The following is a 12,419-nucleotide window of genomic DNA, read 5'->3' as shown; positions in this document are numbered from 1 at the left end:
CAATATATCTGAGCATTAAGTAGTAGGTTTTGTTTGCCAAGATGGCAAATATTGCCCCTACTGATATATTCACTAAGTGGTGTTTACTACTTTTGGTGAGAGAGGAAGGGAGGAAAATAGAGGGAGATGGGGACAGAGAGAGAAAAGAAGGGAAGGAAGAATAAGAAAGAGAGAGACAGACACTGGGGTGGAAGTAGAACAATATTACTATGACAGAAATGTCAAAATATTATTCTATTATTGGATACAATTGAATTCAACCTTGTAAAAGTATAAGGTTAAGCTGTATAAGTTTAACTAAGTTTAACTGCATACACTGTTTAAGGATGTATTATTAGTGTAAGTTTAAGCTCCTTAGTATAGAAGCTAGAAGAAGCAGAGCTTTCATGATAAGATTTCTTTAAACCTACTTGTTAACTACAGTAAGTGATCTATAAAATTCTTGCTTTCTAGGTAAGAGAAGTAAGTCCCAGTGTTCTACAGCACTTAGGGTAACTAACATTAACAACAATTTATGGTGGGTTTTCAAATAGCTCAATGAGTGGATTTTAAATGCTCTAACACAAAGAAACGATAAATGTTTGAAGTAATGGACATGCTAATAATCCTCATTTTATTACAACACATTGTATACATGTATTAAAATATCACAGTGTACCCCATAATATGTACAATTATTGTGTCAAGTAAGAATAAAAGTAAAAAATTAAAATGTTAAATTGTTACACTTCACATTTTCAGCATTCTATGATTAACTTAATATTAAAATGACATACCTAAGTTGATGCTCTCTCAAGTTTGATAAGGCTTCCATACCATGTAAATAGGAATATACTATTTCCAGATCCTGTTTCAAAGAAAAGGAGAGAAATTACTAGATTTGTCAGGAAAAGGGGTTTCTAAAATAAGTCACTATATCTACAGACCAAATTAGACTATGGATAGCTTTTCTAAAAAATACACGTTTTCTTAAGACATTAAAAATAAACATTATTAAAAGCTCAATTGTACAAATGTCATCCATTACAACAGCTTCTGGGATAGGCACAAAACTTACTAAAATATAAAATAAAATGAAAAACTTATAAAAATAAATTCCTCATAAATCATTATCACCTGTTTCTGTCTTTTACATCAAAATAGCAAATACAAAGTTTTAATTTCAAAGTACATTTGCCAATACCATAGTTAAATTATTTTCTTAGTCAATATAAAATGAATGCTTGTTATTTCCTGTCTACACTTAAAAATGGATATAAATTCCATTTTTTTCAATTCTTACCAAAATGACATCTTACGTAGAAATATTTAAGTTTAAATATTTTCTTTTACAAAAGGAAACATGCTTTGTGTTTCAGACCACATTGCAGTAATTTAAAAAAAAGACTCTAAGTCTTTTTTTGAAAAAAAAAAAAAACAACAACAACAACAACAACAACAAAAAAAACTTATTTACAAAAGTTCAGAAGTAAAAATTCAAAGTCCTGTTAATATTCATATGTGACAAGCCAGAAAGGATTTAGTATTTTAAGACTCTAATATCTAGGAGTCTAAGATTACACATAGTTTGTGATGTCAAGAATATGAGTGGATATTTAATCCTCTCTTAAATCTTAGCCAAAATCTACAACAAATTTATTTTAAGAAATTTGTAAAATAATCCTCTTCTTTTTCAAGTGTTAATAGCTTTATTTACTGATAATTCATATACTATAAAATGTATCCTTTTAAAGTGAACAATTCAGTGGTTTTGTTGTACAATCAATCAATCACTAATTTCTGAGTATTTTAACCATCCCAAAAAAACCCTCCATACTCGTTAGCAGTCATTCTCCATTCCCGCTTACTCCAAGCTCCTGATAACCATTAATCTACTTTCTGTTTCTTTGGGTTTGCCTATTCTGGACATTTTGTGTAAATGAAATCCCACAATGGAATATATGATCTTCCGGGACAGCTTCTATCACTTAGGCACAATGTTTGCAAGGTTCATTTATGTTTTAGCATGTATCAGTACTTTTCTTTTTATTGTCAAATATTATTTCACTGTAGAAATATACTACATTTTGTTTACTCATTTATCAATTGGTGGACATTTAGGATCTCCCTTCTTTTTGGCTATTATGAATAATGCTGCTGTAAACTCACGTTTAAGTATGTGTTTGAACACCATTTTGAATTCTCATGGGTATACACCTATGAGTGAAACTGCTGGTTCACGTGATAACTCTATGTTTGACTCTTTAAGGACCTGCCAAACTGCTTTCCTAAGTCATCGCACCATTTTATAATCCCATAGGCAATGTATGAGGATTCCAAGCTCTCTACATCCTTACCAACACTTGTTATTCTCTCTCTTTTTATTTTAATCATCTTCTAAGTGTGGAATAATATTGATTGGCATTTCCCTAATTACTAAGAATGCTGAGCCTCTTTTCATGTGCTTTTTTGTCCATTTATATAACTTCTTGGATAAGTGTCTATTCAAATTCTTTGTTCATATTTTAATTGGTTTATCTGTCTTTTTTATCATTAAATTTTAAGAGTCCTTTATACATTCTAGATGGAAGGTCCTTATTCAAATGTATAATTTGTAAATATCTTCTCCCATTCCATGGACCATCTTTTTACTTTGGTGTCTTCTGAAGCACAAATTTTAATTTTGAAGTCCAATTTATTTTCTTTTGTTGCATGAGCTTCTAGAGTAATATTTAAGAAACCATTACCTAATCCAAGATCCCAGTGACTTACTACTATATTTTTTTCTAAAAGTTGTATGGTTTTAGCTCTTACATTTAGGTCTATGATCCATTTTAATTTTTGTATAAAATGTGAAGTAGGGGTCCAACATTATTTTTACATGTGCATCAGTTGTACTGGAATTCTCTGTTGAAAAGACTATTCTTTACCACATTGAACTGTAACGGTATGCTTACTGAAAAAATAAAATGACCATAAATAAAAGGGTTTATTTCAGGACTCTCAATTCTATTCCACTGGTTTATGTGTCTATTCTTATGCCAGTACTACACTATCTTGAGTAGGCAGCTTTGGTAGTTAAGTTCTGAGATTGTGAATTGTGAGTGTTCTAACCTTGTTCCACCTTTCACAGGAGATTTTTCTGGCTCTTTAGTTGCCTTGCATTTTTAATCAATTTTTTTGATTAGTTTGTCAGTATATGCAAATAAGCCAGCTGGGATTTTAGCAGGGTTGCACTGAATCTGCAGACCAATTAGAGTAGTATTGCCATCTTAAAAATACTAAGTCTCCTAATTAATCCATAATATGTGATGTCTATACATTTTTTTAGGTCTTCTGTGATTTCTTTCAACATTGTTTTTGTACTTTTCAGTGTACAGGCCATACTCTCTTGGTTAAATTTTGATGCTTTTAATTAAGAAAAAAAATTTTTTTTGTAGCTTTAGGAGAACACTTAGGAACAATTAGAACTCTGTGTGCAACTGAATTTTATATAACAAGGACACAGATGACAATAATTCACAGATTAACTAGATAAGGAATTAGAAACCTTTTAAAGGAAGTACTAAGGCCAGGCATGGTGGTACACGTGTGTAATCTCAGCATTTTGTGAGACCAAGGTTGACAGATCATTTGAGGTTAGGAGTTCGAGACCAGCCCGGCCAACATGGGTGATACCCCATCTCTACTCAAAACACAAAAATTCGCTGGGTTTGGTGGCACATGCCTGTGATCCCAGCTACTCAGGAGGCTAAGGCAGAAGAATCACTTGAACCCAGGAGAAGGAGGTTGCAGTGAGCCAAGATTGCACCACTGCACTCCAGCCTGGGCAACAGAGTGGTATTCTGTCAAAAAAAAAAAAAAGAAAGAAAGAAGAAAGAAAAGAAAAGAAAAGAAAAGAAAAGAAAAGAAAAGAAAAGAAAAGAAAAAAGAAAAGAAAAGAAAAGAAAGAAAGAAAGAAATGAAAAGAAAAGAGACAAGATGAAGAAAGTTTTCACTCTAAAATATTTTAGCCTGTTTTAGACTTTAAAACAATGTTATGGTATGTTAAGACACGATTTATAATTTTAAGTCATTCCAATTTAAATTTTATATCAATATTAAGAATTTTAAATGTCATCCTCAGACAACTTTCAAATAAATTGATGGCCTCTCATTTTATCCATCTGTGTCTGGTATTTCCAAGAAGCCTTTTAAGAGCTATTTAAAGAGGCCAGGTGCAGTGGCTCACTCCCGTAATCCCAGTACTTTGGGAGGCCAAGGCAAGTGGATCACCTGAGGTCAGGAGTTTGAGACCAGCTCAGCCAACAAGGTGAAACCCCGTCTCCATTAAAAACACAAAAATTCATCAGGCATGGTGGCACAGGCCTGTAATCCCAGGTACTCGTGAGGCTGAGGCAGGAGAATCGCTTGAACCCGGGAGGCGGAGGTTGCAGTGAGCTGAGATCTTGCCATTGCACTCTAGCCTGGGTGACAAGAGAGAAACTCCGTCTCACAAAAAATAAAAATAAAAAAGCTATTTAAAGACTGAAATGTAAAAATAGATCCCATAAGTTCAATACAAATAAGAAAACTGAAACGAAACTGTTTCCTCTATCCAGTTAACAAAGTGTACATTCCTAAATCTAATAAACCTCTTCTTTAGAAAAGCAGTCAGGCTCCAATCATAATGTTCTATTTGCATTCAAGGAGAGCCAATAAAAACGTCCCAATGAGATATTTATAATAAAATATCCTTCTGGATAATCCTAAAGTTCACCATTCTAGTTTAAATATTAAGAATTTGTATATTACTTGAAGTTGTTAAATAGTACAGAAAGACTGTCTTCCCATTTCTGAGGAGCTTATATTCTGATTCTAATATTAAAGCCTTACATTGTTTTCCCTAAATTACCTGTCAACCTGTTATAATCTGTCCAAGGCCTAAAGCTGCTTTTATCTAAGAAAAAAAGACTATTTACATTCATTTAACCATCCAGCAAATAAATTCACTGACCAAAAAAGTATATTTGGAGGAGTATTAGAAAGAAATGAGATTTTTAAAAGCTATTTCTGGAAAGGACAGAGAAATCTAAGAAACACAGTAGAAGCAAGAATTTTGAGGCCGGAAAACAGAATCAAAGAAAGAACAGCCTTAAGGCGTTAATAGAGAACAACAGGCCTTGAAATAACAAAGTTTCTACTCCTTCAACTAACCCAAAAAAAAATCAAAGTTAAAAAGCTGGTTCACTGATCAAGCAGCACTTTATTAATCTGTTCCTTTTTAACATTAAGGAGTTTCACAGTTGTGTAAGGGCCACGCTCCTGAATAAGTTATGTCATACACATTATGTGTGTTAGTATGATATACATGGATTTAACAATTTTAAGTATGAATGTATACTTTGTATGATTATAGAATATATCTATGAATAATAACCATTATTTCTCTAACTTAATATGTGTATCATAACATACAAATTAGATTGGTTAATAAAAATGTACAGATGAATGGAGCATTATCACCTGTAACTGACATAAGTGAATGAATCAGGAAGTCGTTGCTGAGCCTGTATCATAAAACTGAGAGACAGACATTACACCATTACTGCATGAACAAATTTAAAAAGTAGTTTTTCCTTCTATATGTACCTGCATAAATAAAACATTCCTACCTCATATAATCATGATTTTTAAAGGGTGCTTTAAAATGTGTCATTCAAGGAATACAGAACCAGAAGACCCTGTGTAGTAAATGCTTCATTTTGTATTTTGTATCTCAAACCAGACTATAAACTTCTTAAATGAATTCAATTACATTCAGAGTTTCTTCTATTGCTCTTACAGTATACCATCCCAAAAGAAACTTGTTTTAAATGATCTGTGCCACAAGGAGCTTATAATCTAGGGGAACAGACTCCATTATTCTGATAAATGGAAGCTTCAACTAGATGGCTTTACAGATAGATTCCATCTAAACTTAAGAGTTCTTAGTTGCATTAACAGGAGCAGCAGGCAACACATAATGTTTCACTATGTAATATGAACATGACCAACGTGGATTTGGGTATGCAGAAAAAAACAGAGAAACTATGGCAAAGACATCAAGAAATCTCTGCTCTCAGACCCTGAAAAATGAAAGAAAATTGACTAGAAATAAGCAAAAGAAACTCAAACCGAAGGGAGGAGGAATCTATGTTTAAGCTTTTCTTCAATCAAGAGCTCAACAGCCAAATATTAGTTACCATAGATTGCATAAACAACAAAAAGCAAAAAGGAAAACAAGTTTTCTTGTCCTTTCCCAAAAGCAAGCAGGACTAAGCAATGTCTTGAAATAGGCACAACATCACCTTTCAGCTTGAATCTTCCTATCAACTTTTCCTACCTTCTTACCAGATGTCCAGAGACCTCATGTTACCCAAGCCCCGTATCAGCTCACTATGCCCTAATCTAAAAACTAAAGGCAGGCAATCTGAACACAATCAGTAGAAACCCTTGAAACTTGCACAAGAACTGTCTGTCAGCATTTGTACTTCCAGAGAACAAACAAACCTCTAAGTGGTATGAGATTTCAGGCAGCACAACCAACAGAAATGAACTCAGGAGTGTAAGGGAGGAGATTTAGGGGCATGAAAGGCCACTGCAAAACAATCCAGCTCTGCCCTGCCCCAGAACTACCTCTACTCCTTTCCTGCCCATAGTGGTCACTCCTATTTCTCCTCCTTCACTTCTCGCACAGAAGTTTCGACCTTTATTTCCCCTTAGTCATTCGCTTTTTTTAAAATAATCTATTAGTTGGCATGGAATTGCCTTTACCAGCTAAAAAAAAGAAAAAAAAAGCTTCAAAAAGGCAAGTGAGTAAGAATGGGGTGCTGAGGAAGTCCTGCTCCTCAAACCAACCTGAAATTTGCAACCATCAGTGACAACCAAATATGTAGCATCACAGAGCAAGACTTTTCTCTTAAGATGTACAAAGAAATGTATGGCCTTCAGGGAGTTACACTCTTAGATTCTTTTCTTCTCTATACAAACAAGAAACAATCATAGAATGACATTTCAGCCAACAACTATACAAAGAAAAAAAAATGCTGGAGAGTTAAATTACCTAGAGTGCTTCAATTTCCATTTTGGTCAAAAAACTATGACACACAAACTGAAAAATTTCTAGCCTTCCCACTGCACTTCCCAAGACAAACGAAATCCACATGACTATTACTATTTTAAAGGACTCTGAAAAAAAAAATGTAAGCTATTTTTTTCCCCAAATTCTCTAGTCATTGAGAACAAACAGGAACATGTTGCTCTACCCAGGAAACTGCATTTTTTTAAAAACAATAAGCCTTTCGTCTTACCATAGGAAGGACATCCTTTTTTCAAAAATAGTTGCTACTTAAAAGGAGATTGAAGTTATAAAACCACAGTAGCACAGTGAACAAAGATATTGATAGACCTATAGGAATAAAGCTTTCCCATGAAAAACAGACTCCCTTTTTTTGTCCCAAATGTAAACCAGATTCAAAACCCAAAAGCATCCTTAAAGTACTTTAGGAGAGTGACTGTTGACAACCTAGCCAAAGTCAATCTTCTTGCTCAAAGTCTGTTAACATAATACACATTAGGCCGAGTGTGGTGGCTCATGCCTGTAATCCCAACACTTCAGGAGGCTGAGGCGGGCAGATGAGAACAGGAGTTCGAGACCACCCTGGCCAACACAGTGAAACCCCGTCTCTACTAAAAATACAAAAATTAGCCAGGCGTGGTAGTGTGTGCCTGTAAGGCCAGCTACTTGGGGGACTGAGGCAGGAGAATTGTTTGAACCCGAGAAGAGGAGGTTGCAGTGTGCCAAGATTCCACCACTGCACTCAAGCTTGGGCGACAGAGCAAGACTCAGTCACCAAAAAAAAAAAAAAAATTATACATGCTAATGGAAAGAAGTCAGAGGGAAAGTACCTCATACCCTGGGCTCTCTAATTTCTCCTTAGAGGTGCATTCAGAATACACAATGGGCTTTGTAGCAAACTTACATTTCACGTACAACTAGCTTTTAATTTCATTTGTTTGCCAGCATCAAGAGCTCACTAAAAATGTACAGTATGTCTTAATGTGACATTTGGAGAACTGAGAGCAGATTACTATTTCTCCACCTCGCTCTCCCGACTGCCCGCCCATACCATATGCTGGTAAATTCCCTCCTATCCTCTGGACTCTTTGCTGCTTGGACACAACAAAAAAATAATGGGGTGGGGGATTATGTTACACTGCACCATAAGACAAAAGACATATCTTTTTCCTTTAAAAGGGGTTTTATTTCATATATGAAGCTATATATTTAACTGTATTTGGAAGTGGGTTGATTCCTTTAAAAAGCCTGTTTTAATGGTCAGAGAAACTAAGGCCAAGACTGTGTGATAATTAGCAGGCCTGTGGTGGTTGAAGCCTCACTGGTAAATGCCTATGGACTTAAACGTAAGGAGGAAGAGAAAGGAACATCTTGCTTAAAGTGACACTGGTCACAGGACCAGAACTGTACTGATGCCAGCAAATATTCTTCTTTGTGGATCCATCAGAGAGAGGGACTTGCAAAGATTAAAAAAGTAATTTATCCTTTTGGGCACAAGATTACTAGCAATGAATTAGAGAGTTACATCTCGAACATTATTAATAAGGGGGTTAAAAGCTAGATTATCCAATGCTCAAACTCACATCTATAGCCAAAAGGGGGAGGGGCAGAAAGGGCGAAGTTCCGCAAGTTTCATTCTGTATATTGATATGTTATGATTAAGTTGCAATGTTTTATTTAGGAGCTCTCAAATACTTCTATACTAAAACATATAAAAGAACTATCCTAAGAAGGAGAGGGATGTAATAAGGAATACAGGCTTTGGAGTCAGGTGGGGCAGAGTTCAAATTCTGACCCCTGCCACTCCCTAGCTGTATGATCCTGGGTTTGTTAGTGAGACCCTATTTGCAAAACAAGGTGAATAGTATCTATGCAACTAGGCTGTGTGGCTAAAATTACACGTAGTTTCAGTACAACATATGGTACCATCAGATCCTGGAAAAAAGGGTGATTGAGTTTACTGACCATGAGATCTGAATGTACGCAAAGTAATCCTAATAATATAAAATGTAAAATATTCCTGAGATATTTACTATATATATCAGAATTTTTACAGACTAATGTATCCTTTTATTATGTATCTGTATGCCAAAAGAAAGTCAAATGAATTCTTACAAAACTTATAAAGGGCCCCTAAATTGTTTTATAAATCCGGATTTTTATATTAGGTTTAAAGAGAAGTGTACCTGACACATATTTTATCACATCTGTTATAAATATACTTTCCAAATGACATTGTTATGAAATCTCATATCCTTAAGATTGAGAATGAGGAGAATGGAAAAATTTTCCAATTTGAAAACAGCCACTTAATTTTTCCTCCAAGAAAGACTGGCTAGGAACACACTTTAACATTGGCAGAGCTGGACAACAAACTGCAAGTATTTTACTCACTAATGTAAGTTTACCTTCCATAGCTCAAGATTGTTTTACAACACTTAAAATGAAGTCGTTAGAAAAATTTCTGCATGCATTCCATTAACATTTGGTCCCACAGACTTTCTACCTTTGAAACATTTTTTATAATATTTATACTTCACTCCTTAAAATGTTTAAAATTATAAGAGGTTTCCCACAAGTTTCAAGTCGTAATGGAGTTCCTGAAACTGTCTTTGAAAACCTAATTTATTTTAGCACCATTCCTGGATATTTTTTTCACCTGTGGATGGTATTAGAAAACAAATTAAAGTGTTGTATATATCTTCTAAAATATAGTTAAATAGTATCAAATGATACTTCCACACAACTAAAGTATCATTTGAAGAAATCCTGTTATATTGAAGTAATTCAATATAACATATCAGTAGCATATTGTCAGGTTAATCCTTTTCAACACTTTTTTGCAGTATTTCCCAAAATATGCCCCACAGAACCTTGTCCTGTACAGTATTGTACAGCATGTAATTCTGGTAGGTTCACAAACTACATTAAAGGTCATGCAGGAGCAAGACTAATAATTTTACCCACAAACTTGCCAAACAAGGCTAATGCTGTCTTCATTTGGGGTGGGGGCAGAGGGTGCTTATTACCTCCAGAGCACATAACTGTTAACACTGTTTCAAGCATACTATGTTCAGACCAACTCATCCCAAGGCTCCCCACACAGGAATGAAAGCCAAACACCAACAATCTCTTGCACCCTTCCCCCATGATGACCAGCAGTCTTTGGGTCCAGCCTAACACTAAGTCCCTCCATACACTCTTCCCTCCTCCTCTCTCCCAGGTACAAAGCACTGCTCCAAGACTCCATTTAACGCTGGCAGTGAACACTTCCTTTCTAAGCCTCTAAAGTTCTTACCACCTTGACCATTCACATTAAGCCCTTCACACATGCTCTGTGTGGTCACTTTAATAAGTTTGTATTTTATGTCCTCGATCAAAGAAGCACCTTGAACACCGACACTCTGTCTTCTCTTACATCTTCTTTCTCAGCTCCGCATCTAGCAATGGACAGTGAAAGCCCTGGGTGAAAAGAGAGAAAAAGGCAACATTCCTGCAGTGGAGGTGGTATGCATGACTTTAAGCACTCCCTGAGGACAGAGAAGAGAAAGAAAAGGAGGAAATGTGTTTTCAATCTGGGTGTTCCAGCTTCAGAAAACTCATACCTACACTGGTTGAAACAATTCTGTAAATAACCACAAGGTGGCAGACAGGACCAACCAACCTTCCTAGAACTCAAAAGCAGTCACTGGTCTCACAAGCGCACTTCCCTTACCCAGAGATAGGGGTTTAAAGCATTCCTGAAGATCATCTCAAAGAATATGATGATTCCTTTCTCTTTGTGTCCCTAAAGAAAAGGGGCAGGATGAGGGAACAAGTCCATCAGCACTCCTATTAAAACTGTTTAACTTCTATCATCCTTAGCAGGGAAATGTTTATTTTAAACCAGCCTCCCCAGCCCACATCTTTGTAAAGCACCAGAGCAAATAAAACAAAAATGTCAGATCACCAGCCTGCTGAGGTGCTCTGTGCATCTCAGTCACTCATAGCTCAGAGTTACATCATCACATTGTTTTGAACAATGTAAGAAAAAAAATCTGCAGCAGAGTGTATGGTTAAAAAAAAAAAATTCTTAAGGGTTAAAATAATTAATTTAACCCTAAATCATATGGAGGCAAAATACTGTTAATTTACACCAGAAAGAACATCTCCTAGGATTGTTATTTCATTCAAATTAACATGTCAAAGCCCAGGAAAACCTGATAATGACATTACTGGTCATGGCTGATAAGGCCCTTGTATATTTCTCCAGGCTAAGATTCTTAAGTATTATAACTTTATAAGACAAACATATGGCTGAGTGCAGCCATACAAGTAATCCTACGAATGGCTTGCTTCAGTCCAAGCATTTGAAAGCAGCCTGAGAAACACAGGGAAACCCCATCTCTATAGAGAAAAAAGAAAAAAAAAAAATTAGCCAGGCATAGTGACACACACCTGTGGTCCCAGCTACTGGAGAGGCTGAGGTAGGAGAATCACTTGAGTCCAGGAAGTTAAGGCTACAGTGAGCTGTCACTATGCCAATGCACTCCAGTCTGGACAACAGAGCAAGACCCTGTTCCTCCCCTCAAAAAAAAAAAAAACATTGTACGAAGAATTCTAGAAGTACAAGATAAAGACTCAAGTTATTCCCTGTTTGTCTAAAACTTCTTCAGGTTTCTTTTCTGGTTTTTCTATAAGAAAAAAATTAACAAATCAATCAAAAATAAAATTTCCTCCGCTGTTTTCCACTGAAAAAGGCAGTCTTTCTATTTTAAACTGAGTTTTTGAACAATTCCTAAACTTGAGACAAAGATGATAAATAATTACCTCATTAATTGGCCATGAAAATTACAAATGGACTTGTAAATTACAACAAAACACTCTCTTATCCCATTCCTCCTCTAATTCAAATTGGTGTCAGGGAGCCGCAGAGCAGTCATGTGTCAAGGGACAAGAGCTGAAGAAGGTACAAAGTACTTCATAAATTTTAAGGGACAGATGAAGTATCATCTATAATCTGCATTCTCAAAAAGTTTATCTCTCATTGAAGAAAACACAAGAGTTAAATGATACAGTCACAACAGAAGTCACAAGACAGTTTTTATGATTACTAAACAAGTGTTATGTTTAGCAACTTAAAATGCATACTCTGTACCATGTTCACTGTCATGTCTCTGGAGAAAATGATCATGTAAGCAAGTTTCATTTGTGAAGATTACAATTTTTCATTAGAAGAAGCAACAATTTAGTTTTCACCTAAAACTCATTTTGTTAACAAATAAGAAAATAGAAAGTGTCCAAAATCAGTCTGCAATTCCTGTTTTCAAGAATCCGTGTAAATATTTCCCTTTCAGAACAA

General features: G+C 35.3%; 1 protein-coding gene and 1 long non-coding RNA gene across 9 annotated transcripts in view; both read right to left on the bottom strand.

Moving 5' to 3' along the window:
• The window catches only part of LOC135277781 (uncharacterized), a 223,434-nt gene that overhangs the window by 90,701 nt on the left and 120,314 nt on the right, over positions 1–12,419 (bottom strand). The gene's annotated exons all lie outside the window — the stretch shown is intronic.
• Positions 1–12,419, bottom strand: part of LOC135268135 (rap guanine nucleotide exchange factor 6-like) — a 141,204-nt gene that overhangs the window by 62,523 nt on the left and 66,262 nt on the right. For all 7 annotated transcript variants that reach the window (XM_064383761.1, XM_064383762.1, XM_064383760.1 and 4 more), the window contains one exon: positions 777–847. In XM_064383761.1, the coding sequence (XP_064239831.1) occupies positions 777–814 (38 nt within the window). In that variant the 5' untranslated portion in view covers positions 815–847. The remainder of the gene's footprint in view (positions 1–776; positions 848–12,419) is intronic.

The sequence above is a fragment of the Aotus nancymaae genome, unplaced genomic scaffold, assembly GCF_030222135.1.
Source record: "Aotus nancymaae isolate 86718 unplaced genomic scaffold, 86718_ANA_hifiasm-v0.15.2.pri h1tg000033l, whole genome shotgun sequence".
NCBI classification, from domain to species: Eukaryota; Metazoa; Chordata; class Mammalia; order Primates; family Aotidae; genus Aotus; species Aotus nancymaae.
The sequence above is the reverse complement of the archived record's forward strand: the minus strand, read 5'-3'. Positions and strand labels throughout refer to the sequence as shown.